Raw genomic sequence first — 27,663 nt, 5'->3', positions numbered from 1 at the left:
AATTACAATATAAATAAAATAAATTTTAATCCGTGCTCTAGTAAGGGTCTTAATCTAGTAGATAACGATAATGCTAAGCTGCTAAATACTCGAAACAATGTGTCAAATGTTTTCTTTTCAATTAATGGAATCGTACCCTTCTTCAATCACGAAATAAGTTTCCTTCAAATGTAGTAGACTCTGGACTATGTGATCTATACATACTTGCTTTCTTTAAAGATTGAATTAGTGCTTTATCCACTATTGTATATAGATTAACGTACGTGTGTGAGAAGAGGAGCTCAAAATAATACAATATATCAATCATAGTTGTGCTCTTTAAGTATGCGGTTGACAGGGTTGATTGTTTAGTAACTAGGCACAGGTAATTTAGGGTGAAAAGTCAATGGACTAGGGATCTTACATTGACTTTTCACTTACCTCAAATTTCTCCATATATACTTTTGATACACTTACCTCCGTAATCTTTGTACTCTGGATCAACATAAGAGTCCGGAAGCACGAACAGAACACCAGGAAGTCCTGATGAGTGTCTCAGAAAAAAAAGAAGCCAATTCCATCAATCACAATCACATCATCTGGATTCTAAAGAACCATACATACACATCCAGTGACTGACAAAAAAACTTAGTGTGTCTCAAAAGATTACCTTCAAGTTAGAATTGTTTCAGCATAAGTTACAAAAAAAAAAAAAATGGTTATGATGAAGTTTCCATGTGATTAACGCTCTACGCTCTGAAGATACAAATTGTTTCAGCATAAGTTGCAAATTATCTCTGCAAAAAACTGGGTGATACCACCAATTTTTTTTGCATCTATGTTTATTATCCAAAAAATTCTCACTTGACAATGTTTCTATTGAAAAAACGAATTACTGTAATAATAAGCAAACTGATGCTTAGTAAAAGTAAAACTGATGCTTAGTAAAAGTAGAGAGATACTTAGCTTTGAAAACACCCAAAAATCATATAAACTGACTGAGTTCGTCTGTAGTCTGTGTACAAATTAAGCAAAGATAAAACTTATAATGTAACAAACAAAAACAAAGGTAATCACCATGTCCCAAGATTCCCAACTTTATGACCTATAAAATCCCACAGTAAAAAAAAAACCCCTATAAAAATCTTCATTGCTTCTAAAAGCTCTTTAGTAATTTACGCCTCTACTCTGCTGCGTCTATTCCACTATAGGCTCTGAAGTATAAAGCTTCTTTCATAGTACAGACTAACAACCTAGGGAGACTTGAATAAACATATTGTGAGTTACTTTAAAATTCAATGAATCGGAAGAAAGCATCTAATAATCACTCCATCTTGGACTTGAAACCGGAAAGAACCCGGATGGAGATAACGGGAACATGGCCCCTGGCGAAGGAGGAGGCAGAGCAGGACCTGGACCTGGAACTGAACCGGTTCCATGACTCCCAGGTTGAGGAATATGTGAAAATGAGAAGTTTGGGGTGAGTGGTTGAGGATACTGAACTCCTGGTGATAGTAACGGGTAAGGTGATCTCGGAGAGAACATATTCGGGTAACCAGTAGGTGATGGTAGAAGAAACTGGGATGTGGGTGAGTGTAGTGGCCCGAAACCATTATATCGAGGAGAAGGAAATCCACCATACATCTGATTGAACCTGGGAGACGGTAGAGTAGGGGTGACAGGTACAGGAGCATTGAACCGAGGGGAAGGTAGATTACGAGGCACTGGGCTAGGAACTAAACCCGGTGGTGGTAGATACTGGTTAGGTTGAAGTGGCCCCTGCATATTCACTCGAGGTTGCGATCCAGGCATCATATGTGGCTGAGGTTGAGGTTGAGGTTGTGATTGAGGCTGTGCTGGCATATATGGCTGATGCTCATAGCCTTGGCTATATGGCCGCTGCTCATGACTTGGGACATAAGGCTGCTGCTCATGACCTGGGATGTATGGCCGCTGCTCATGACCTGGCTGCATTTGGTTACCACTAGGTCCTGGATTCCCAAGTGAGCTTTGAAGATAACGCATATACTCAGAGACAGGAGACTCAGCTGTATTAGACCAAAACTGGTCCCCGTGACCGTGACCCATCATCATTGATTGTTGTGTGCCTTGAGGGAAAGGTGGCTGGGGTGGAGGCGGTCTAGAAAACTGCGGATGAGATTGTGGAGGAACCATGGTAGGGAGAGGAACCGCAGGCCGGTTGATCTGCGTTAAAGGAGCTGGTCTAATCCGATGCAACCGAGTATTCTGAGGCTTTGGTGGGTTGTTGTTCTGAGGAGGGCGAGGAATGCTTTCGCGTGCTGGAGAACCCGTTAGCTGCTGAACGATACTTCTAAAGTCGTTTTTGCTTATGTTATAAACCTGAGGCTGGTGGTTTTGAGGCCTCCCAGTGGTGGTGGCGTTGTTGTGAACATTTGAAGCAAAACTCGATTGATGCAGAGGACTCTTTCTGATACTCTTCCCAGTTTTATTCACACCCAAATGATCATTTGGCCTTGGCCTATCCATCTCCACAAAAAAAAAATTCCACACTCTAAAACTCCAATACTATATATACTACTATCTCAATTCCAATCCTGAAAGTTATAACTAATCACTACCCAACTAATGAGTCCAGAACCCAAGTCTTGAGCTAACTATATTCTCCCCTGAACCCACATAAAACCCACGATACTAAGACCAAAAAACTCGATCAAACAGTATAATACTCCAAGAATTACAATTCTGACACTCTCTAACCCAATTCTATTGTGTATATCCTCCCACCAAGACCAGCCCAAAAGAAAAAGGAAGAGATTAAGATGAGAGAGCAAAAGTAGAGGTCTTTCACCTGAGACTCTGGATCCGAGCTTTACCCAGAAGGAGCCCAGAGACTAAATTTCAATCAGATCGCTAAAAATACACGATACACAGAAGAGAATCAGAATCGAAGTGAACCCTAGTTTCTGTTGTTCTTCTGTCAACGATGAAATGAGACGAAACTAAAGATTTTTTTTTTTTTTTTTCTTATTTATTTATTTTAATTTATAAATCGTGTTTTGCCAGACTGGAGAGATATGTAGCTGACGTATTCGTATCATCACACTCATCTCCAGCATATATATTACATCTTCCCCAAAAGTATTTTTCTATGTTTGTCATAGAGGAAAAATGGGAGGAATTAGCAAAATATCTATGTGCCTACTCTTCTTTTCTCAAAAGGTTTATATATCTATCTATATTTGTGATAAGTTTTCCAATTCAAACAAAAGAAATATATTGAGGAAACTATTTTTTTTCTTTCCTAATTATCCTACTTTTTTATTTCAAAATTTAGACCTAGTAAAATTACACCTAATATTTACATAGTTTTACTCCAAAAATATATATATATATATATATGTGAAAAAGAAACCGTTTTATATCACTCTTTGTTTGGTGATGAAAAAACATTTTCTTTGTTTGGTATTGATTGCATATTTTATAACTCCCGTTATTTATTTTTTTTCCTGAACAAAGTAAAACACACAGAAATTTTGTAATGACATGTTAGAAATAAAAACGAATGGGGTGAGAGAGGCTCGAACTCTCGACCTCAGGATCACTCAGTAGCTATGAGACCTACGCGCTAGCCAACTGCGCCACCACCCCATTTGCTCTTAAACCCATTTTAAATGCTTATATCTTCAGCTTTTATTCTGTTAGCTATTAATTTCTCTTGTTCGAACTTTGAAACCCTATGGTTAGCTTCTCTAAAACGTCTATATACTTTAGTGCATATGGTTGAGAACAAATACGTTTCAAGCGGCATCCGTGAACATCTCATGATATATATCGTATGAAGAACGGAGAAAGGCAACGCAAGTATAGGGAGATGAAGCAGAGCTTTAATCGGTTAAAAAGGAATCCTTTTAAAATAATATTTCATCAGCTCTGCGGATTCAAAGGATCTTGTAAGGATTAAACATCAAAGGGACAAACTCTATCCGAAGAAGGCGAATCGTTTGTTCCTTCCTCTCATGAACGAGTAGACACTTCAAGTTTGTTACTATAGACTCTTTATCAGGAAAATGAATTTATATATATGAAATTTAACAAATTTTGTCATGTTGGATCCAGAAAACTCGTAAACTTATTGAGATCTTACAATGCACAGGTTATCCTTATGATCTGAAAACAACAGAACAAGTTAACAACAACATGGACATTAGAAAAGGGGAACCTAGTAAAGGATCTTTCTTATTCCTTTATCGTATCTTCAATTCTTAGCTGATCTTTTTGTTTCTTTAGATCTTCAAAGCTCCAATCCCTTCTGATCCCACTGCTTCTGACCAGCTTGGGCTCGTCCAGATCCCCATAGACCACCATCTCCGCACTGTAAAGCCTGCGATGACCCTTATTGACCCGTCTCAGTACGGGCAACGATGATCTGTTCCTTCTCATCTTTTCATACTTTGACGTTGCGAAACTTTCATTCAAGTTTGAATCTTTACGGCTTCCTATGTCTCTGTCCGAGTCTGTTCTTTGGAGGATGTGGCAAGCGAGGCAGTTGAGGCTCATAGTTTCTTTTCTTACGGAAATGAAATCGACAATAATGAGAGATTTTTCAAAGGGGGGGAAAACTCTAACTGCAGGCTATCACAAAGAGAGCTCAAATCCCAAATGACAACCTTTTGGAGATGTTCCTTTTAGGGTTTAGGTTGTTTGATTGACAAGAAAAGTATGCGGCCAAATTGAAAAACCTTTATGAATGGGTTTTGATTGTTTTGTTGTTGAGCAATTAGGGGGTAAAAAGGTGATACTAACTCTTTTTATGCAAATGAAGAAAGAGAGATAAAAAGATCTGTGAGCTTTTTGGGTCAGGGTTGGCAGTTTGCTTATTTTTAGTGTTTGATCGTTCGGTGGATAAGAAAAGAGTTTTTTTTATAGTATACGCTTTGTAAAGGTTTCTATTTTAAGTCTACTATTTTGAGGGACGGGTTAAAATTCAAGATTACACTTCCAGGCTACCGAAGGAAAAAAAAAGAGCGATTCAAATGCAATTATTCTAAGTACAGAATTCAACCTCTTTGTGTTTTGACTTGAATTATCCCTCTCATTCTTTGGTTTTGGCTGTTTGTTTCTAAATGGTAGACCCATATATACTTACAAAGCATGGATGACGACGCATATAAAATATGATTATGATATATGCTTGTTTTAGATATTTCTAATTAAATTATTTGTTTGATTCAAATATCTTTTGGACATACTCAAGTTCCTTGCAGACACGTGATCAAGTTCCCATACCTAGCATTGTTCATTCACATTTGTACTATGAAGCCAAAAAACATATAAATGGATGGTCCTATGGTTAGAACTTAGAAGTATCTTATATGATATGTTGTGACGACTTATATCTTTTATAATGATGAGTTATTCGTCAAAATTATAATATGAAAGGACGGGGATGAAAAAAGTGTGCGTGCAAAGAATTTATCAGTTTTTGGGAAGGGGAAGTAGATTCCCTGTGGCAAAAGTTTAGCTTGCGAGGGGAAGGGCCATCCCTCGACACATCATGTGAACCGGTGAAGCTCTTCAATGATTTCGGGTCCTCATTTTTATAACAGCATCTATCTACCCAGCAAAAAAGATCTTTAATGATAAAAAAAATAAAAAAATAAAAAAATAAAAAATTATGATATAATTTAGTTGTATTATTATTGTTATTATTTGATTTTTTAAAAAAATTGCTTTCGAGTTTCTTAAAATAAGAAACCCATTTCACTCTTTCTCATCCTTTTCTACTATTTTTTATTTTTAAAAATTATAAGATAAAAGATACCTAAAGATGACAAAAAAAATATATATATATACATCCAACTCCAAGGTTCACTAATATATAGATAGTCTAAGAAATGGTAAAAATATATATATATATATATATATGATTTCAAAATAGAATAAATAATGTTAATAAAAAAATTGGTCCTGCCAATATTACTATAAAATATTAAACGATAAATTTTGTTATGCTTTTTTTTTTAAATTGAGTATATATCATATGAGGACTTAAATTCTTTTTTAGCTAGGCCCCGGCGCCTGCTATTTTTTTCCAGGAAAGCATCGTACACCGACAACACAAATAGTGACAAAAGCCAATTGGGGGAAAAGATTGAGCCGCTCGGAAGATCCAAATCATTATCACAGTGTTAAACATTCCTGCTTATTTTTAAATTGGTAATTAACTGAGTTAAAAAGAGAAAAAAAAATATAGTAATCTTCATTTTATTAGTCACTTAGTTTTAAAATATAAACTTAAATAAATAAAAAAGCCCAATAAACTCACTTACATGCATCCTCGTAATTTCTCAAAGAGCCCTCCGAACCCTGGCCTAGATAAAAACCCTAATTTATCTTGGATATCAACATGGTCCGGAGCTGCTCTTGTGTATAGATTCTGAAATCCATCTTCACCGTAGCTTGTTGAACCATAAGATCCTCGACCACCACAATACTTGCATGGTCCACCTCTAGCTCCAGATCCTTCAACGCTTTCATGAATCTTGCCTCTGGATGATTCTGCTTGCTTGATTTGACCTTGATCTTGGCATAACATTCAATTATCTTCACTTCGATCTCCATCCCCTCCGTCTCCTTGGATGATGCAACTTTTCGTTTCACTTCCTCGAGCTGGATCTGGATCTCATTTCTCTCATATACAGCTTTTTCTACTTTGGACTTCAGCTCTTTGATGTAAGCGATCGTGTCGCTAAGCAACGACCCTTTGTCCATCTTGGACACATTGGGAACCACACCACGTAACGCGTAGAACCGCTGGTTCAGTTGTTTACGTCTCTGCCGCTCAGCCTCGACGTGGTCTCGCGGCCCTTCCCTGCCTTTCGACGATTTTTTCCCTCGTTTCTTTAAAAGTTTCTCTGACACCTCGCTAGAGAAAGTCTTGTTGGTGGGACTTGAACAACCACTCTCCAGCTTTCTTGACTTAGACAAAACCATGGAGCTTGAGCTTGGAGCTACGTTAACCCGCTCACGGCTCAGGCTGTGATGAAAAGTGTTTGAGTTGAAAAGGATTGGGACTTTGTTAATCAGATCTGAGCTCTGTGGGATCAGCTCCGTCGAACCAAGTTCCACGACTCCGTTAGCCAACGGGATACATGCGATGGTCTGCGTTCCGAAATCTCCTCCCGCCTTAGCTCGCTCAATGTCTGACATGCGTATCTGATCCAACCCGGAAACCCAAACCGGAGTAGACGTGGAGAACGCATGACCCACCAATCCGGATCCTCTTGAAAAGCTCCATGACATTGATTTCAAGAAGAACCACTCTATGTCCTTCACTATCATGTCGTTGTCTTCATGGTTTAGCTCACATGTCACTTTCTCAGCCGGAGACGACATCGTTTTCCTCTTATCTTCTTGGCCTTTGTAAACACCATCTCCCCACACGAGTACGGTGTCGTCGAAGTTATCTAACAAAGGCTGCCAGTAAATGGCGTAGGTCCAGCCCTTGTGAGTCCCATCCAACACCGCTTGTAATCGCTTCTGGACAGTCTCTACCGGCCACATCTTCGAGTTGTCCGAGAAACTCATGAAACCCTCCATGGTTGAGTCTTCGGCGTTATTATACTGAGTCATCGTTTTAAAAGAAAGAGAGAGTGTTTCGACTGGGAAAACCGGAAGGATCGGAATCTGAGGTGAGGTTATATTGTTAATTATGTATATGTGTGCTTCATTATTGAAAGGGACTGTGCTAAATTTCATGATTCTAGATAATGTTGCGTGAGGTGGTGGTTAGTTTGGTCACTGTTAGGAGAGTAGTCAATTGTTAATATGTATTGATTTGAGTTCAGTTAAATGATCATAAGTATGATTATAAATGTATATATGAAGTCCCTGAAGTATGGAAGGATTTGTTTGTTAATAATCAAATTATATATATGGATAATTTTTGGTCGTGCCATACTTAAAAGTTAGTCAACGAAAAGAAGCTTAGTTAGTCTCCGCTTGGTAAATAGTTTTGAACGTTGCACTTGCTGTCATGTTTCCATTCGACCAGGAGATGAAATTTGGATAAACGCACTACATAAAGACATTGCATGCAAGATAACCTAAGCAAATAAAACTGTCACATTATTGTAAACTCTTGCAAAATGAAACCAAATTAGAACAGAAGAAACTGTTATAATCTTCGCCGTGTTTCCAAAATATTATAATTCGTTTTAAATAATACTATTATTTTACCAAATGTCACATTATTTTATATAATTTACATAATTTATCTTAGTTAACCGTTCAATTAAATGTGATCTCCTCCGATTCAAAAACAAAAAAAGGTGATCTCCTCGAAATTATAGATACCGAACAGCCCTAATATATACGATAGAAAAATGTGTTCGAATACATCCCAAAGCCAGTTTTATTTCAATTATTTAGAATCAAAATCAATAAGGGAATTTCCGGACCCCTCAAAAAAATATTTTTTTTTTGAAATTCATTAAATTAGGAAAAATACTGTTGATAGTCCAATTTTTGGTAGCTACCGTCTCAATTATTTTCAAACACTCTCTAACCACAAAATTTAGAGGCATGATAGTGACAACTGCTAAGCTGTGATCACTACTGACTACTCCATTATTTTGTTAACTTATTACAGTTTCTTTGTCAGCGATTCAAATACACCATGAAAATAAACAGCACGTGATAATATTCTACTCCAACCAATGAATATATAGAGCACATTCTCAACGTGGGGAGCTTTTGCCTTTTGGCGTATATACCCACTCTTCGACGACCGGCAACAACTAGACTATAAAGAGGAGAAACATGGAACTTATTATAGAAGACACTTCAATCTATATAGCATCATATTTGAATATGAAATACGTAGTAGTCGACGCTAGTGTAAGAGTACAACTAATTCTTACGGTACAACTGTTTTCCTCTTTCTAGAAACATCAATGCTGTCCTATAGTAGTAATTAATATATTGTTTATTTATAAACCTATAGACAAAATTAAAATGCAAATGGATGGTATTTGTCACCAAAAAGCTGATAGAGAGTGAGTGTGTGTTTTTGGCATATGATGGATCATGTAAAATAGTGGTGGTGGAGCGGAATATAGCAGAAACGGCTCTAAAGGATACTATTCGAGCGTGCATCAGCTGTTCTTCCTTTGTTCGGCTGAGACTACTTCTTCCCTAATATATATTATGGACTGAATTGAATTCAGACACGTTAAAAAAAGATCACTTCTATATGTTTTTTTGACCCAAACTAAATCTGTGTCTTGTCTAGTACTAAATAATTAGAGCTAAAAGATCATTAACTTTATTTAAATATAATAAAAAAATAATAATCAATAACATGTTTGTTTGTTTGTTTAACCATGTTATTTGTTTAAAAGTTTAAAACATGCCCATAACCTTCTAGGATGCGTTTATAATCTTATTCCGTTGTAACATGAGGTTTTTTTTTTGTCAACGTTGTAACATGAGGTTATTAACCTAACGAAATGATTAAAGTTATATACACCTAATTAACTAATGAGATTTACTATGAACATCCAAATACTATGAAAAAGGTTCTATAATCATTTTCAATATTTATCTAACTTCAAAAAGAATTCAGTTTTTTATAAGATATTTTTCACCTTTTTAATTATATACTAGATTACTAGTACATAAGTATACAGATTTTTTTTTTTGGTTTATTGTTTACTATGATTTTAGAAATAAAACCAAAATAAAGAGCTTTTTTTTGGTTTACCAAAAAAATAGAGTTTTTTGTATATTAACATTTAGAAGGACAAAATGGTGCAGTGAAAGCTGATTCTTTTCTAATTAACATGATTTATTTGATTTTACCATTTTGCATATTATGATCTAATGAGGCTACCAGCTCATGCATTTTGAAATCCGTCATATTATTTTTTCTTATTTTTGTCACGCTCGCATTTCATGAGGTGCACGTGAGAAACCAAGTTGGTTCTGCCAGACTCAACGATATTTATAAAAGCAGTTTCTGAAAATTCTTATAACCAGCCAAAAAAGTATTGATGGTCCAGTTTTGGTTATCTGAATAACAACTGTTTCCAGACACACGTTTCCAGACACACTCTTCTTCACCCACACAAATGAATTTATAGGCATTAATTATAGTGACAACTGATAGACGTCGGACAAAATCTATGACCACTCATTTATTTTACTAACTTAATTATTACAATATTTTTTTGTCAGCATATATATAACTTGATGATAAATAGTACCTGATAATATTCTCCTTGACACATATACATAGCATAATTTTAACGTGGGAGATTTATAACTTAGCCCCCACTTCTTCGACCGACATCATCTAGTCTAAAATTTTCCCGACAAAGATTTATAATTAGAAACATGGAACTGTTTTTTTTAGCTTTATACAACTAAAAATGTAGTGCAACAATGTCAAAAATAGAAATAAAAGGACACTGCAACCTATCTTAAGTAGATGTTTGTTGGCCTTTTTATAGAAACATCAAAATAGAGTTATATATTTCTAAAAACTAAGTAGTTGACCATTACCTTTGCCCTCTGTGTTGGTCGTTGGTTAGGACGTTGGTTTTTTTTTTAATCTGTGATCTCCCTACCTGAATGGCTTTGTTGGTGATCTGTTTCTATATTTCTTTTGAGTTTTGGTGTAAAGTCGGATGCATCATAAACGTCGAAAAGCACTCCACATATTTTTATTTTGATGACAATTTTTACAAAACATAATCTCAATTATACAGAATATTGATAAACAAAAACATTGTTTCCCTAGTATAATGAATAGAATAATTGATTTGGAAATGGAAATTAGTGTATAAGCAAAAAAATGAATAGATTGATCTTTCAGACCCATAGGCTGCCGAGCTTCTTTTTTGTCTCCTCTGCCATGTTCTTCAATGATGATATGTCTTGTTGGGCCTAACATATCCATAAAACGACGGCGTCTTGATGATAACAAACAAAGGAAGTGTATGGTTCTTTTTTTTTTTTTTTTTGCATATGAAAGAGCATGGTCAGTAAAAGAAATGATACCTGGAGAGAGAGGCGGTTGAGAAGATCACCGGCGGTGAGATCTAGAGGGAAATCTCCATCATCGTCACCAAAAAGATCAGCACTAGAGATTGCTGATGAACCCTGTTTTTAAATAGTGATGAGTGTTTCTTTAAAACCCAATAGAGAGACACATCAACTTAAGGCAAATAAATGAAGGTTAATTAATTATGAGGAAACGTACTGAGAACTTCTTTAATGTACTTTTGGCCTCAAGGTCAGCCGAGTTGTTGTCATTTCCAAAGTACTGAGCAGATGAGATTGATTTGGCGTTTGAGAATTTCTTCCTGGCCTCATCTGTTTCTTGAATCTGGTAGAGATGGTAGAGAAGGTGAGTACAAAAAAGTACCTACTCAAAGTCTTTAATCAAGAATAATGACATAAGAGGGAAAAGGATGAGCTTATTATTACTTGCACTTTTGAGGAACTTCTGATGGGTTTCTTCTGAAAGCCGGCTCCGTTCATCTCCAACTCCTCCTCGAAGAAGCCTGTTGATTTTGGTGGAGCTACATGACTAACCACTTGAGGGCTCATGTAGTCTTCTCTGTTTTGAACGTTGTCCACATAATCAAAGCGAGAAGCAAACGATGACCTAGCTGATTTGGCTGAAACTGGGGAAGTCACTGTTGGTATGACAACAGATTCCTCTGGTTTTTGATCATAGAGAGTCTCGCTAGACTGCACGTACATTCTCAAAAAAAAAAAAAAAATTAGAATGAAACATCCCTCAACAAGTTGTATAAAGAGGAGAGAGCATTATTGAACCTTGGTAGTTAGCTTCCGGGCACCAAGTCCTCCAGTTTTGCCTGTCCTCTTGGCACCAAGAGGTTTCTTAACGCTGCGAGAAACTCTTGGTGAGACGGGAACAACTTCAGGATTATCTTGCTGCGTTATAGTACTACTCTCTTTAGGAGTTTCACCGGTTCTAATGCTGGAAAGCCCATTAGGCACTTGTGCTGAATCAGTAGGAGATGGAGGCAGATCCAAACCCTCCTCGGCCTTGCTTTTAGCAACTTCTTTAGCAAGAATCTGTTTATACAACTCAGCAGGTCTGGAAGTATACTTAGCCTCGGTTTTACCTCCTTGGCTCCATCCGTACTGCTTGAAAAAGACTTGTGCCCTGCAGTTTCCTCCATACACCATCATCTTCAACTGATCAGGGCTCCACGAGTCTAGATTTGTAGACCTAAACAAAGAGTGAATGAAGATCAACCGTCTCAACATTACACGATAATTTTATTCTATCCATGATGATAAATTAATTGTTCATATACATCTCTACTTAATTTGACCAAAAGCCTTTTATGAAAGTGGCTAATAGAAAATTCTCTAAACCCTAGATCACAACGAAATGTTGCATCTGAACAAAACATAAAAGCCATTCAAATGAAACCTGACGAAGCTGATGTGGACGCCAAGACTACGATGAACAGCTGAGCAATCGATGCAGAGAAAGATCCCGTAAGTAACTGAAGCCCATGTTGGGTTCTTCGCATTGCAATCAAAACAAATCTGCCAAAAACCACCAACATCATTACAAAAAAAGTCTCAGATCTGATCGTTGAACTTCCAAATCTTAATCGGATCTTACCTTATTGTCTGATTTCGCTTTGAGCTTCTTAAAAACAGAGATCTTATCATTCAGATTCTCGGACGACGCCATTGTAGGGAGAAAACAAAAAAAATTCTCCTGAAGATGTGACAATTTTTGGATCGAGGGGAGGTGAAAAAGAAAAAAAAAGAAAACAGAGAGAGATTAAAAAATTCGAAAAGAACGCAAGAGATCGAGGGGTTTATAAACGAGATTGCGTAAGATCCATCCAGCCGTAAGGTGAGAGAGGTTGGTACGTGAATTGACCATTTCAACCTTTTTTACTATCTCGCGCGTTTTGGTTTGTAACGGTAACGAGAGGTAGTTGGTTATCCCCCCAACCAACCAACTTTGCATTTTTTTTACCCCAACTATGAGAGGTTTATTACCCTTACTTCTATTGTTTGTCGTCATTATTTTACATATTTAAATGATTAATTTCATGTAATTAAGCAATCATAAAAATTGAATTATAAAAATCATAGAGATATATAAAAAAAAATCTGCTTTAAACAAAGAGAGTTATCTTCGTAAAATGATTACATTTATGAAAAAAACACAGTATAATTTTTCAAAGTCATGAGTTCAAAAATTAATTAAGATTTCTGAACTAGCGAGGATTTACAACTTTGGTTACTCTAAACTAATTTTCTTAAAGCTAACTCATAAGATCCTGATTATACCTCTATATATTAATCAAAATCAAAATTAGGATTTAGGAGCACCTCAACGCATGAGTTAGTAACATAAAATAAATAAAATTATGTTCAAGAGGCCAAGAAATTAAGATTGTATGGTTGAGACTTGAGACTAATGTACTCTATTGAAAATGCTTAAATTGGTATCTCTACTTACTTAAAATTATGATGAATTTAGTCCTTTTCTATATTCTTATTATTTATTCATTTATATTCTGAAAAGGAAGACAACCGACAATATATATGTAGGATGATTGGAATATAGTAATATACAGTATTATATAATTATATTGGGTGATTCATTTCAGAAGGCAAAAAGTAAGGTTTGAGGGATTTATCTTGACAAATCGAGGTGGAGATGGAAGCACAAGAGTGGTGAATGGTGATGGTGATGATGATGATGACAATGGAGAGAAGGTGCAACCGTGTGGGTATGTCTGTCGCCACTCTTTGTCGGTTCTGTTCTCTATCTCCTTAACACTTCTTCACGTTTCCCTATTACTCATCCTTTCTGCTTACAAGAATACAACAAAAATATATCTTTTAAAAATGGACAAAGGCTTCTTCGCTCACGTGTTTGGTAGGAGCTTCCATGCACATGTAACCATGTTACTTCTTCGGTTCTATTAGAATTGTACATATTTTAAAAAGCCATCAACCTTTCTTCTTCTCGATAATTGAGTTTTTGTACTTTGCAGTTTAATAAAACATCTATCAAGTAGTATGTGTTTTTTTTTTGTTATATATGTTTTTTCTTAACTCTGTGAAGAGATTTGTCTTGCTAGGATTCGGATATATAAATGTTTCGGAAAAGGATTATATTTGTTAGTTTTGTAATTGTAACAATTTGTTAAAATATATCATAAACGGAAAAGATATTAGGAAATTGCTCTCTCATAATTCGTTAATTTAGATTAATCAGGCTGAACCTTCATTACAAAGAGCATGATGCTAAAACAGTAGCCAGCAAAAACAATAAACTTGGGAATATGATTTTAAAAAGTCAATTCCTTCTAACCCTAGTTACGTAAATAATGATATATAACCTCAATTAATTAGTAGGAAACAATATTGTGAATTCTTTAGAAACCCATCGGTAAATGAAAATGACCTAAACATCAAGCATATCCATATTTTCATGTAACATCTAACATTTTCATGATGAAAAGATATACAAATCAACGTATACGTAAAAGAAAAAAAATTAAAAAAAAACACACATACTAAAAAAAGAAAGAACTTTAACAATTAGCCTCTGTACAAAGGAGATCGTTGTTGAAAAATAATCTTTGATTGCCTGAAAACATTAATCGGACTTGGAAAGTACCAACCACTCCCTTTGCTCGTCACCGGCGCCGGAGATAATAGCACCTCTCCGGCGTCGGATTTAGACTTCTTCATGACCGTGGTAGCAGCCTTCGTTTTCGTGTCTCCCTTCTTGTTTCCTATGAACAGTCTCCATAGCCAACGTCCACGACTAGGTTTGACATCCGACCCGGTTTCCGAATCCGGTTCCGGTTTAGCAGACCAGAAATACGGAACCGCGATCGATGTCGACCTCCGAAACGCCGGCTCGCATTCGATCAAGTTGGCAACGCGGCCGACCGTACCGATACCGGCGAACGGAACGTTACCGCATCCACCGGCGGAGGAGACGGAGGCGCGTGGAGCACACGAACAGGGGAGATCGTGGGCACAGTCAGGGCACAGAGATGAGAGGCGTTCGTGGAGGCAGTAAGGACAAACGCCGCCAACGCAGACGAAACCGCGTTCGGACAGGTCGTGTCTTGAGCATTTCTGCCAAACGCTGCCTCCTCCTCCTTCATCGAAGCACCACAACCGCTCTTGAGTTTTGTCGCGTTTTGATTCGCTTTCTCGCATTTTTCTGAATCTCTGTTGCTTGATGTGAAGGAGAGAGAGAGAGATAGAAAAAGGTTTTAACTTTTTTGTAATTTTGATTAGATAAAGCCACTAGTAAGCCCCACTCATCTTAAGTCTTAACCATAACCCTTGGTTAGTGTAACTAACTACAGCTTAACTCATCAGCTCCGGATTATATGCCATGATTCTCGATCCGTTGCGTTTTGTAGATTACTACTGACTCGGTATTACGTGGGAGGTAATTTAGTTAAAAAATTTATTTGTATGTAGATAAAAAGAACATTCAAAATTTTTATGTAATCTACACTGATAGAATTATATTTTATTTAACTCCTAATAATTTATAAATGAAAACTTTATCAATCTTAAATAATCAAACAAATGATTTGCTAGAGCTTACAGAATCATTATTTGTCCTTGTTTGTTACAACTTACAACCATTTTTTGAACTACTAAAAGACTATTCAATATCCCTATTTAGCTTTGCGAAAGAACCAGACACTTTCTGCGCAGAGCTAATAATAAGTAAGAGTCAAGTCATACTAATATCGAATATGATACAACTCAGTTACAACTTCCAACATAAATCAGTGAAACAGAGGAACAAGTTTTATTGCCAGGTCAACAGAGACGACGTTTTAAAAAAAATACTCGTACATAGTATGATATATAACACAAAGAGTCATCCTTTTACAAACGCATGAGCTAAAAAAAAAAGATGGTTTTCATTCAGGGATTTTAACGAAAGGGGAATTTGATTCCTTTGACTACTCAATGCGCAGCAGCCAAGAGCCATGTGAATAGAAACTGGTTAAGTACTCAGATGAGGCGTTTCATCTACTACAACATGGACTTAGGGTAGGGAGGACCAAGAAGTGTATGGGACAAAAAAATTTACCAGTATTTTGAATGGCGTGAAAGCGAGATATTTTTTTCCTTTCAGTAATGGATCCAGAGCAAACGTCTGTTCATCGCTGGTGGAGCTAAGCCCGGTATGTCGCGGATGTCTTTGTTGTTTGGGTTCACAATCTATACAAAAGAGAAGAAGAAGTTACGTGTATGATAACGTGAGCACAATACAAGTGTTTGGAAACAAATATAGTTCAGAGATCAAATAAACGACAAAGGAGACAATTTAAGCATTCCATAATTGAATAACCAGAGAAAGAAAAATTGTGGGTATATGTGCGTTTTATACGTTCTTCGATCGACATGGTTTCCAGAAAAGTCTAAAACCTTTACCTCATTATAACCATGAAAAAAATAATGATGAACAGAGATATCTATTCAGCTCAAACAAGTATCCGAATGTGTGTGCACATTTAAAAAAGAAAGGAGTTAAGAGGTACCTTGACGATAATGATTGCTATGACACCAATGACGATAAGGAAAAGAAATGCCATAATACATTTGTCAGTGGCAACCTGAGAGAGGAAGGGCAGAAAGTAAGTAAACGGGACAAGAAGGAGGTGGGGATAAACTAGGAATGATAAAAAAAAAGAAATAAGAAGATTTTCGAGACTAACCTGCCTACCAATTTCCTTGACAAGCTTGGAGGCTTTCTTTAGTGAGAAATGAATAGAATCAAGCTCATTGACAACTCTACTCATTTGGTCAGTCTGCAAAAGGATACGGTAAACTATCTTACATCTTAATTCTCAAATTTTTTTACACATAATGTTGGAAAAAAGAGATTCAGGTAGAAGCACAATAAGTGTGGGCTAACTACAAACCTGAGCCTTAAGAGCTGCTGAAGTATCTGTTCCAACATTTATAGTCTCTTGAACAATCTGTTGTCAAAGCCACAGAAAATGCAGTGAGATTTTTTGCTTTAGTGAAGATGGTAAAATGGACAAAAGTTATCAGATATTGGCACATCACAACAGCTTTATGAAACATTATTAGACTGAAATTTCTGGAGGCAATGATATATATATATATTTTGAAAGAATCTGAAAAAAGGACCTTTTTCCCCCTCTCAATAGCTTGATCTGTGTCATCCATCATTGAGTTTCCTTTATCCATAAGCTCTTGATTGGACATGTCTGACAATGATTAAGTTTCCAGTAAATACTCTTGGTAGGTGTAATCAAAGATCTAAATAATGTGCAATAAATATATCTCGTAGTCATAGTTGGTTGGTTGCAAAATAACGAGATTTAAAAGGCTTACTTGAAGCAAGTAAGACATTCTCTTCCATGTGTTCTTCACCGGGTCCATCGAAAAGATCTACTCGCTTGTTATTGCTTGCTAGGTTAGATGAGTATCTGTGCAACCCATCCTCATTAATATCATCAAATCACCATTATTAACACAAATAAAAATCAATGTACTTGTAGTCTTGTAGACATTATTATAAACATCACTCACTTCTTCTTAAGAGCAACATATGAATTCAGTTCCTTGACCTGTATAAGAAGAACACAAACATTAAACAGACCTCACCAAATGTCATATAAAAAAAAACAGGTGAAAAAGAAGAAGTGAATAATAATAATAATATATACCATAGATTGTCGTCGATCGTTAAGCATACGGTTAGTGTTGGCATCGTTTCCACTTTCAAGACTTTTAACTTCCTTATCAAAATCTTTAATAAGGCTGCAAAGACGAAGAAGAAGAAGGTATCGTCATCATCATCATCATCATCATCATCATCATCATCAGATGGAATTTATAACAAGATTCAATAAGAGAAGAAGAAGAAGAAGAAGATCAATGTAATAACCTTTTACAGTCACGCATTTTGTCAGTGAGTTCTTCGAGCTGCCTACTTTGCCTGCTAGAATCTTTGATCTTCTCCAGCTTCTGGAATCCATTTCTGGTGATAACAACAACCAAATATCAAAACAAAAATTATACATAAACACGAAAAAAATCCCCAAAAAAAACAAAAAGGAAGAAGAAGAATGAGGGGGTTGGGTTGATTCTCACGATAAAGCACGGAAAATGTCATTGATTTGTCCTTCGATCTCAGCCAGCTCTTCGCTAACCGCAGAGATTGGATCCATCTCTAAAAAAAATTCAAATGCCCTCTTTTATCAGATCTATGTCGACCCACGGAATCAACTCGCCGAGATTTAGATCCGTATGGATCTGGATAATTGAATCACTTAGTTCGTCGTGAGACCTCCAACAAACAAACAAACAAACAAAAAGAAATAGAAATCGCGATGTCAAGGTCACCGAACAACAAAACGCGCACAATCGTGATAACCAAACCCGTGTGGGAATTTTATTGTTTTCTTCAGATCTACGACACCAATGTGGATGTTTTCAAAATCGATAACGAAGAGAGACACAAAATCAAAAATCTCCGAGCACAAAGCTCTCTCTCCTTCCCCTACACGTAGTTTTTTTTTTTTTTTTTTCCTAATTTCTCTGCGACAATATTTTTTTTTTTGTTTGTTCTTGTGGGATCGATTTCTAAAGCTATTTTTTAGCCATTTGATTTGGGCTCGAAGGGACGAAAAGTGAGACAGATTTTGAAAAAAACCCTGCGATAACCGTATAAAAATTCAGTGGGACCCGCCACTACGTCGTTCGTCAGTAGAGAGAAATCGTATTAATCTGGAACGTCGGATTGCTCACCTCTCCGGATCCAACGGTCCACACTCTTACATTTTGTTTAACTTTTATGAAATTGACTTGAGTAAACCCGAATCCAATTTAATTAAAGATTGGTGTGGGTTAAACCATGATCCAGTAGGCTACATTACAAAACGTCTCCCCTCTCTATCAAAGGTTTTTGCTGTTGGTGTTACTCACATTTCAGCCGCCGCTTCAAGTCGATCTCTCTATCCGCCGCTTCAAATACTTCTGCGAGTTCTGTGGCAAGTATGCTGTTAAGAGGACGGCTGTTGGAATCTGGGGATGTAAAGACTGTGGCAAAGTTAAGGCTGGTGGTGCCTACACTATGAATACCGCCAGTGCTGTCACTGTTAGGAGTACCATCAGGAGGCTCAGAGAGCAAACTGAGAGCTAGACTTCTTTCTTGTCTCATCACACACATTTTTCAATACCAGATTCACTATTTTTCCTTCTTGTATATAAGATTGATGCTAGACCAGTTTTCTGATTATGTAATGAAGATGGGTATTTTGGCTATACATAGTTGTTTGTCACTTGTCAATTGCATTCCATGAAGCAGACCCAATGTTTTGTTGATTTACAAGGATCTCTTTTTGGCTAACACAATAACTGGCTTATTATATCTACAGTTTAAAACTAAGCTTTGCTCATGGATGGAAAAATAAAAACTATCCTGCCCCATGAGTATGAGATGTCATCATACGGTTCCAAGATCACTACCATTCCTGTGAAAGGTTTGTGCTTGGACAGCCTTCACAGCTGCTACTCTAGCCGCATTCGCTGCTCTGTTTGCAGCCATCACCACTCTCTTGATTCTCTCCTCCAGTTTCACAACTTCATGTGCTTTCTCAGCTGCTTTCCTTGCTTGCTAACGAATGAACCAATGCGAAAAAGAGAGAACAAGTTGGTCATTGAAGATTCTAGTGTGTATTTGTTATGATGTTGGCAGCATAAAAGATAAAAAACTACTAGTTTACTTACCTCAACGGTATCAACAACTTTAGAATGGCTGATGGTAAAAGATGAACCAGGGCGGATTGTCTGCTCGCTAGCACAACTCAGAATGCCGTCTTCCCAGTGACCTGCCTGTGTCTCACCAGTCCTGAAAGTATACATACCGAGTCCTTGCCTTCTTCCCTCATGCCAAGCTCCTTCATACTTATGCCCATTCCCGAATTGATACACTCCAAAACCATGCATCTTGTCTGCAAAATACTCCCCAGCATATGAATCTCCATTTCTGCAATAAGTCCAAGATAAATATACAAGCTTTAAAGCCATGATACAACTACAGCACATTTGACCCGCCAGTGCTTCATGCAGTTGCTTAAGATCAATGCTAATGCAGTAACAGAGAAGCCTAAACTTTGATGTTCCGCTAAACGTGTTGAAAAGGAAACACAAGCCAATTATTCATCAAATGACCGAAAGCAAATTCAAAGCCTTTTCACAGATTCACAATTGATCCAAAGGTGAACAAGGGCCACAATAAAAGGAAAAGACCCTTTTAAAACAATGGAACTCAATGTCGGAAACACACTCAGACAAGCAACATATACATGAACCTAATACACCACCATAACTCAGTACACAACTTTATTCTGTGAAAACTAGATCTTGAAAACTTTATTCAGTACACAACTTTATTCTGTGAAAACTAGATCTTGAAAACCAGATACATCATTAAGATTCAGATTCTCACTTAACTCTACGTCAACAGCGTATGTGATTTTGGAGTAAGAACACCAACACAGGTCAAAGCACAACCATATTCCAGAAACTCAAATGACAGACCAGAGTAAAAAGGCAATAAAGAGTAAAACAAAAATAATGCAAACCTGAAATGGTAACAACCAATGCCATGTTTGACACCCCATTTAAACTCTCCATCGTATCTGCTTCCATCCTCAGAGGTATAAACACCACACCCATGGCACTGCCCATTGGACCACTCACCAGCATATACATCTCCAGTATAAAACGTATAGACTCCAATTCCATGTCTTAACCCTAACCTATACTGACCTCGATACCTACTTCCTTTAGCCCACGTTTCAACTCCATAACCATCATATTTCCCATCAATCCACTCACCTTCATATTTGCCTTTCATGGAATAGTAATAAACTCCACTCCCTGAACACTTGCCTTTATGAAACTCTCCTTCATAGACATCATCGCTTCCAAACTTCTGAACCCAAGATCCTGAATTTGTCTTATTCCGAAACTGGCTTCGACCCAATAGACCAAACAACTTGGTTCGTGCTGCTCGGCTGAGAGGAAGAGAAACTCGCGGGGAATAAAGTCAGCAATCGAGCGACGAAAAGACGAATTGAAGGTAAGTGAGGAAGAGCGAAACTGAGAGAGATGGAGAAGATGAAAGATAAAGCGATAAGCGCAAAGATGAGACGAAGAAAGATACGAAGGTTGATCACAAGGAAGAAGATGTATAAAGGAGGAACAGCGAGAAGAAGCAAGAAACGAAGATGGAAACAAATCAAACGTGCTCGAAGGATATGGCGTAAGAGCTTCCTCAAGAACCGAACAATCACAGGACGACACGAAGAGAGAAAAGACAAAAGGTTCGTCGGGGAAAATGAAGAAACCGATCCCAATCGCGCCCTTGTGCGTCCTCTTCGGAAACGATCGACGGCGGCGGCGGAGATGTTAGACGGTTGAGCCACCACAGACCTTTTGTGCGGAGTCGAGATTGGGATATCAACCGTGAGATGATCTTGCGGATTGTTATTATACAAAGTGAGGCCACCGCCTGAATCAATGGGCTTATCTGGGCTCTGATCGGAACCTTCTTTCCCGATGAATCGTCGCTCTGTTACTGATGATTTCTTCAGATGCATTTACATAGAGAGAGTTTGAAACTTGATTGAGGGTTTGAGAAGATATGGTCTGGAATTTGAGGGTTTCTTGAAAAATTAGGGTTTTTTTTTTTAAATCAAAGTCTCTGTTTTGTTTTTTTGTTGTTCCTTAAACTGCTTCAAGAGGAGGAAGAAGAAGGAGAAAAAGCTCAATTTTGAACTTTTGAAAAACTAAGGTAAGGAAAGGATCTCCAATAAACACCTCTGAGTTTCACTTATTTACCAACATGCCATCGATTTTGCCACTTGTGTTGACCCAATCCTTGATGACAGAATTAATTAATGATTAAAACAAGTCTCCTTAGACCATCCACAATGGTGTGGGACTTTTTTTGGTCCCCCACATTTAATACTAATATTTTGAGGGTTTCTTATTTTTAGTAGGAGCATTGGTGTGTATTTGGGTTTGGTCCCCCAAATAAAATAATATTATTTTGAAAGTTTAAAGATTAATTATTTAAAGAAAGAAAATACAAAAACATACAATTTAGAAATTAATAACATTAAAAATATAACATAAAAACATCAAAACCAAAACAAACATTTTATTCAACTCATAGAAATTTTAAAATTAAACTTCATTATCCGGAAGATGTCCAAAGTTTGTCCAAATATGCTCAATCAAATCATGTTTTAGTTGATCATGAGCTTGTTTATCCCGAAGTCTTGTTTGACGAGTAATCGTACTGCTGATATTTGAACCCACACCGGCGGCACCAACGGTAAATGTTTGATCCACATGTTCTCCGTGTTGAAATTCAGAAATAATGTTTCGGTAACTGTATGTATGTCGTTCGTCTTCGACAATCATATTATGGAGTATTATGCATGATCTTATTACATTTGCCATTTTGTTTTTATCCCATAAACGAGACGGATTTTTAATAACGGCGAATCTAGCTTGCAAGACTCCAAAGGCACGCTCAACATCTTTCCTAACAGCTTCTTGTTTTTTAGAAAAGAGAGATTTTTTCCTACCTTGTGGAAGTCGGATTGATTGAATAAAAGTTGCCCAATTTGGATAAATACCATCAGTGAGATAGTACGCCAAGTTGTACTCCCTTCCGTTGACAACAAAGTTGACTTCCGGAGCTTGACCGGTTATTATGTCATCAAAAACATTAGATCGATCAAGAATATTAAGATCGTTCATAGTACCTGGAGCTCCAAAAAAGGCATGCCATATCCAGAGGTCATACGAAGCTACTGCTTCCAACACAATTGTAGGTTTTCCGGTTGACCGTGAATACATGCCTTTCCAAGCCGTGGGACAATTCTTCCACCCCCAATGCATACAGTCAATGCTACCAATCATCCCGGGAAATCCACGCTGTTCATTCTGAAAGAGTAGTCTTTGTAGATCCTCCTGTGTAGGACGTCTTAAGTATTCATCTCCAAACACTTGGATGATGCCGGCGGTAAATTCGTGCAAACATTCTCGAGCTGTCGAAGCACCAATTCGGACATACTCGTCAACACTGTCAGACGAAGTACCATATGCCAATTGACGAATTGCTGCAGTACATTTTTGTATAGGTGAAAGACCAGCACGTCCGGTTGCATCCTGGCTTTGGCGGAAATATTGGATTTCGGTAGAGAGACGTTGCACAATTCGCATGAACAGTGGCTTGTGCATGCGAAACCGTTGCCGGAATAAATATTCTGGATATGTGGGAGTGTCACTAAAATAATCATTCCAAAGATTATTGTGGCCTTCTTCCTGGTTTCGCTCGATAAAAATCCTTTCTTGTGGCTGGTTTGGTTCGGGGATATTTTGGGAGACATCATAAATATTTTCTAAATAAGCATCAAAATGATCACTATCATCTGCTTGGTAGTGATAGTGATCATCATCTCCATGGTAATGATAATGGTTTGAAGATGATCCCATTTCAAGAGAAAGGAAAAGAAATGAAGAAATGACTTTGTATTAAAGAGAGAAGAAGAGAATGGAAGTTAAAGGAAGAGAGCGAGAGTATTTTGTTGCTTTGATCTTATTTGATGAAATGAGTTGCTACTTTGGTTATGAAGAAAGGAAGATAAAGAAATGACTTGTGTTGTTGGTTTGGTCGTGTTTGGTGTGAGTTATCATATATATAGTGGAGTTCCAGTTTGTAACCCGTGAGAAACCAAAACAAAAGAACATACATGATTACACCAACAACAAGTACCCGTGACAGAGACCAACACGTCCGTAGTCAAAATACATGTAATACCCGTGAGAGACCAAAACAAAACAACATACATGATAAGAAAACAACAAGTACCCGTGTAAATCATTACACCAACATGAACAAAATACATGTGAAAATGATGATTACACCTACAACCAGCAAATCAGTAAATTTTCTTAACTTATTTTCCTTACATATCTCATTAACTACATTCTCCAACCTTACCAGACTCTGCTTCATCCATACGAATCAATGCATCTAGCTCTCTATCCGCAGTGTCCTCTGAGTACTTATCAGCCAGATCAGATGAAGAAGGCTGGGAATAGCTATAGTCGTGGCCCATGTCTTACGTAACCTGAAGATAAACAAGAAGAAGCAGATTAGACTTAGTACAACAATACACAATCTGATTAAGTTAGTTTATACAATAGCCGAGTTACTAGAAATTACAATAGCCGAGTACTAAAATAGACTTATATTAATTTAGATTGAAACAAGAAATACACAACTGAGCAAGAAATACTTAAACAGGAAATACAAATCAAACAACCAGGGAATACAAATCAAATACATAAGCCGAGTACTAAGCAAGAAAAACAAACAACAAACACATTCTATAATATCAGAAATACTGGGACACTATCTTGTTCATGATGATTTCTTCACTCGCACTCAAGGGTTCTTTTTTGGCTAGGAGAGTGTCTAGGATGGCCAGCTTCTGTAGTTTCTCCTTTTCAGCTAATTCCTCTTTCTTGACATCCCACATGCTCTTATACTCAGCAAGAGTCTTCACGTTTGTGGACTGAGCATTGTTCCTCTTCGCCTTGGCAGCCTTGATCCCTTCTGGCCTCTTCTCAGACTCCTCAACACTGCAGCTTGATGACTGCGAACCTTCACCAGCTTGTTTCCTCTTTGTTGCAGGCTGAGCTGGGGTCGTGTTAATAGTGTTAAGGGATAGAAATTTCTGCTCAAACCTTAAACGAAACCAACAATGTTCAAGGTTGAATCTCTTGTTATGGGCAGCGAAGTAGATATCATGTGCATTCTTCATGATATCATTTTCAGAATGACCAGAGCTGTTCTGTCTCTCCGCAGCTGCGAATGCGGCACAGAACTTGTTAGTATGGTCATTTATCTTGTGCCAACGCTGCTTGCAATGTGTCACCAGCATCTGTTCCCCACCGTTTCTAGCGTGAGGAGTGTCACAATAGTATTTTTGAATCCTGCTCCAGAAGCTTCCTCCCTTTTGTTGATTTGCAACGATGGGATCTTTTGAAGTGTTGAGCCATGCGGAGATCAAGACTTCATCATCAGCAGGTGTCCATGTCTTTCTCTCCTTGCGCTCTTTTGGTGTTTCTTGCGAGCTGTGAGGAGAAGGTTGGGAGCTGTGAGGAGAAGGTTGGGAGCTGTGAGGAGAAGGTTGTGAGCTCTGTCCAGAAGGTGGATAACTTTCCCAATGAAAGTTATCATTTAAACCACCTTCTTCTTGACTGTTAAGCAAGTTGAAGTAAGAAGAAGACTGAAAGAAGGGATTATTAGAATCCATAGGAAGAAACGGATAAGGAAGAGAAGGAATGCGAGGAGAAGAGAAGATAAGAGCAGAGAAGAGAAGCGGGTATAGAAGATGATCAATGCGAAGAGAAGAGAAGAGAAAAGCAGAGATTAGAAGCGGGTATAGAAGAGAAGGAATGCGAAGATAAGAGATGCGAGTATAGAAGAGAAGTGAATATCATTTACAAGTGAGAAAGGGAAGATAAATGAAAGAGATTTATGGTTTAAAACCTTACTTGCAATAACTATCAAAACTTAAAGACCAAACAACAAATGTCTAATCACAATTTATGACAAGTACACATTACAACTACCAAATTAAACAAGAAACTATGAACAAACAACACTAAAATTAAATACAACCAACTACACAACAATGCTACCAATTTATTACAAGTAAACATTACAACTACCAAATGAGAAACCTAAAAAAAAACACAACCATACGAATCAATGCGAGACATCATACGAATGACATTGTTAAAAAAATTTATCCAAAAATCATACGAATGACAATGACTATCTTAATCAACCAAAAGTTGTATCAAAATCAATGTCAAAAACATTTTACCAACCATACCAATGACACAACAATCACCAAATTGAAAACCTTGATAAAAAAAAATTTAACCTATCTCAATGTTAAAAAAATAGACCGAGACACAAAGATGATGATCCTTTAACATTTAAGAAAAAAAAACCAAAGTTTAACGATACTCAATGTTTTAAAAAAATTTTGACCAAGACACAAACATGTTTATAAGATCAACAACTACAGCAAAGGACAAACGACACAGACACAACTCGATCTTCACACAGAGACATAACGATCCATCGAACAAATGAAAAAAACAAAAAAAACACCAAAGAAACATAACCTAAATCATTTACCCTAATTCAATATCCCTAAATCAATAACCCTAATTCAATAACCCCAATTAATTAACCCTAATTGAATAACCCTAATTCAATTACCCTAATTCGCAAACCCTAATTATCTAACCCTAATTCGATAATCCCAAATCCCTAACCCTAATTCGATAATCGGCGCCAATCAAGGTTAAATCTCATGTAGTGGGAAGAAGACTAACCTTATTTAGACGGATATCATCGGGAGAGAAGCTCGAACCGCCGGACAAGCTTCGGGTGACAGGGACAGATCGCTTCGGGAGAGAAGATCGAATCGCTGGACGTCTTAGGTATTGAAGATCGGACCGGCTTCGGATGCGACAGAAGATCGGCTTCGTTAATCTGGCAAGATTTTCCGGTGAAAAGAACAGAACGTCGTGGAGGATCGAATCGCCTTCGTGGTCGCCGTCAAGAGGGAGAAGAAAGAACTCGGGATGATTTTGTCTCCCGAATACATTTTTTTTAGACCTAGCTTATTCGAGAACAAATCACACGGCTACACGTGGCGAAGAGGACGGTAAAAAAACGTCCCCAAATAAGAACCGTTTTTCAGATATTGGGCTTTTTTCATTTAAATTTAAATCCAATAAATATTGGGGACGGGCCAAATCCACGCCATTGTGGATGGTCTTAGTTAATAAGGAAGTTTATTCTCCAAGATTCCAATAATTTATTCGCTTTCAATGGATGAATCTAACGCATAAACTTCAGGTGATTTTAAATTTGATGGTGTCTTTTTAGTAAATGGGGTACTTATTTATTTGTCTCTATTTGGTTTATTTGGGTGGTTTGGTTGTTAGTTTAACAACAACCAATGATAATATGATTAGTTTAGCGATTTATAATTCAAAATTGCTAGCATGCTTTCAATGGATGAATCTAACGCATAAACTTCAGGTGATTTTAAATTTGATGGTGTCGTCTTATTAAATGGGGTACTTATTTATCTGTCTCTATGATTACTTTAGCGATTTATAATTCAAAATTGCTAGCATGCTTCCAAAACACAAAATTCAGTGAACCCATTGGAATTTTGTAAAGCAATCCATCAAAAGCAACACACACCGATTTTTTTTTTTTTAAGTAGTTGGAGATTTAGCAAGGCTAGTTTCAGAAAAAGAAACGTTTAAGAAGGTCATAAAAAGCAACATTCAATAATTTCTTGGACGGTTATTAATTTCTTAATCTATTTGAAGAAATCAGTAGTCCTCTTGACTGTAAAAATAAAAATGGGATTTATCATAAGTAGAGAGGCCTACCCAAATTGCTGTTTGATAATGATTGGACCAAAACAATTGAATTTGTGATTTTTATTAGTATCCCAAGTTAAATTCAACTAGATGTGGTGTGTA

General features: G+C 37.1%; 5 protein-coding genes, 1 long non-coding RNA gene, 1 other non-coding gene and 2 pseudogenes across 10 annotated transcripts; all 9 read right to left on the bottom strand.

Annotated features, from left to right (window-relative positions):
- Positions 1–941: 941 nt before the first annotated feature.
- LOC104781922 (protein HAIKU1) lies at positions 942–3,092 on the bottom strand. Its single transcript, XM_010506721.3, has one exon. It carries the CDS (start codon positions 2,485–2,487, stop codon positions 1,297–1,299), a length of 1,191 nt encoding a protein of 396 aa, XP_010505023.1. The 5' UTR covers positions 2,488–3,092; the 3' UTR covers positions 942–1,296.
- Positions 3,093–3,524: 432 nt separating this feature from the next.
- Positions 3,525–3,609, bottom strand: TRNAM-CAU (transfer RNA methionine (anticodon CAU)). The gene is given in 2 exon segments: positions 3,525–3,560; positions 3,572–3,609. It is a non-coding gene; the product is annotated as a tRNA-Met (tRNA).
- A 407-nt stretch (positions 3,610–4,016) lies between these two features.
- Positions 4,017–4,927, bottom strand: LOC104781921 (uncharacterized). Its single transcript, XM_010506720.2, has one exon. It carries the CDS (start codon positions 4,516–4,518, stop codon positions 4,198–4,200), a length of 321 nt encoding a protein of 106 aa, XP_010505022.1. The 5' UTR covers positions 4,519–4,927; the 3' UTR covers positions 4,017–4,197.
- Positions 4,928–6,209: 1,282 nt separating this feature from the next.
- Positions 6,210–7,658, bottom strand: LOC104784189 (transcription factor MYC2 pseudogene; annotated as a pseudogene). Its single transcript, XR_015596188.1, has one exon. The product of XR_015596188.1 is annotated as a transcription factor MYC2 pseudogene (transcript).
- A 3,001-nt stretch (positions 7,659–10,659) lies between these two features.
- On the bottom strand, positions 10,660–12,984 carry LOC104781920 (ADP-ribosylation factor GTPase-activating protein AGD10). The gene is made up of 7 exons (XM_010506719.3): positions 12,632–12,984; positions 12,434–12,552; positions 11,806–12,226; positions 11,452–11,718; positions 11,225–11,350; positions 11,023–11,124; positions 10,660–10,908 (listed from the first exon to the last, which is right to left on the bottom strand). Exons 1-7 carry the CDS (start codon positions 12,701–12,703, stop codon positions 10,834–10,836), a joined length of 1,182 nt encoding a protein of 393 aa, XP_010505021.1. The 5' UTR covers positions 12,704–12,984; the 3' UTR covers positions 10,660–10,833.
- Positions 12,985–14,365: 1,381 nt separating this feature from the next.
- LOC104781919 (uncharacterized) lies at positions 14,366–15,534 on the bottom strand. Its single transcript, XM_010506718.3, has one exon. It carries the CDS (start codon positions 15,208–15,210, stop codon positions 14,578–14,580), a length of 633 nt encoding a protein of 210 aa, XP_010505020.1. The 5' UTR covers positions 15,211–15,534; the 3' UTR covers positions 14,366–14,577.
- A 267-nt stretch (positions 15,535–15,801) lies between these two features.
- Positions 15,802–18,714, bottom strand: LOC104781918 (putative plant SNARE 11). 2 transcript variants are annotated; one of them, XM_087510830.1, is made up of 11 exons: positions 18,145–18,692; positions 17,939–18,031; positions 17,718–17,811; positions 17,581–17,618; positions 17,383–17,477; positions 17,176–17,255; positions 16,944–17,000; positions 16,737–16,829; positions 16,560–16,634; positions 16,109–16,239; positions 15,802–15,977 (listed from the first exon to the last, which is right to left on the bottom strand). In XM_087510830.1, the coding sequence occupies exons 1-10, from the start codon at positions 18,219–18,221 to the stop codon at positions 16,150–16,152; spliced, it is 792 nt and encodes a 263-aa protein (XP_087366956.1). In that variant the 5' UTR covers positions 18,222–18,692; the 3' UTR covers positions 15,802–15,977; positions 16,109–16,149. The 2 variants fall into 2 exon arrangements, with proteins under 2 accessions (XP_087366956.1, XP_010505019.1); XM_010506717.2 differs by having other exon boundaries at positions 15,802–16,239; positions 18,145–18,714.
- Positions 18,715–19,324: 610 nt separating this feature from the next.
- Positions 19,325–21,801, bottom strand: LOC104781917 (uncharacterized; annotated as a pseudogene). The gene is made up of 3 exons (XR_015597188.1): positions 20,640–21,801; positions 19,783–20,041; positions 19,325–19,669 (listed from the first exon to the last, which is right to left on the bottom strand). The product of XR_015597188.1 is annotated as an uncharacterized LOC104781917 (transcript).
- Positions 21,802–23,805: 2,004 nt separating this feature from the next.
- LOC147946215 (uncharacterized) lies at positions 23,806–26,579 on the bottom strand. Its single transcript, XR_015597186.1, has 2 exons — positions 26,494–26,579; positions 23,806–24,206 (listed from the first exon to the last, which is right to left on the bottom strand). It is a non-coding gene; the product is annotated as an uncharacterized LOC147946215 (long non-coding RNA).
- Between the last annotated feature and the right edge of the window lie 1,084 nt (positions 26,580–27,663).

Source organism: Camelina sativa, chromosome 4 (assembly GCF_030686135.1).
Source record: "Camelina sativa cultivar CO46 ecotype springtype chromosome 4, ASM3068613v1".
Classification (NCBI taxonomy): domain Eukaryota; kingdom Viridiplantae; phylum Streptophyta; class Magnoliopsida; order Brassicales; family Brassicaceae; genus Camelina; species Camelina sativa.
This window is presented reverse-complemented; position numbering and strand designations above follow the sequence as displayed.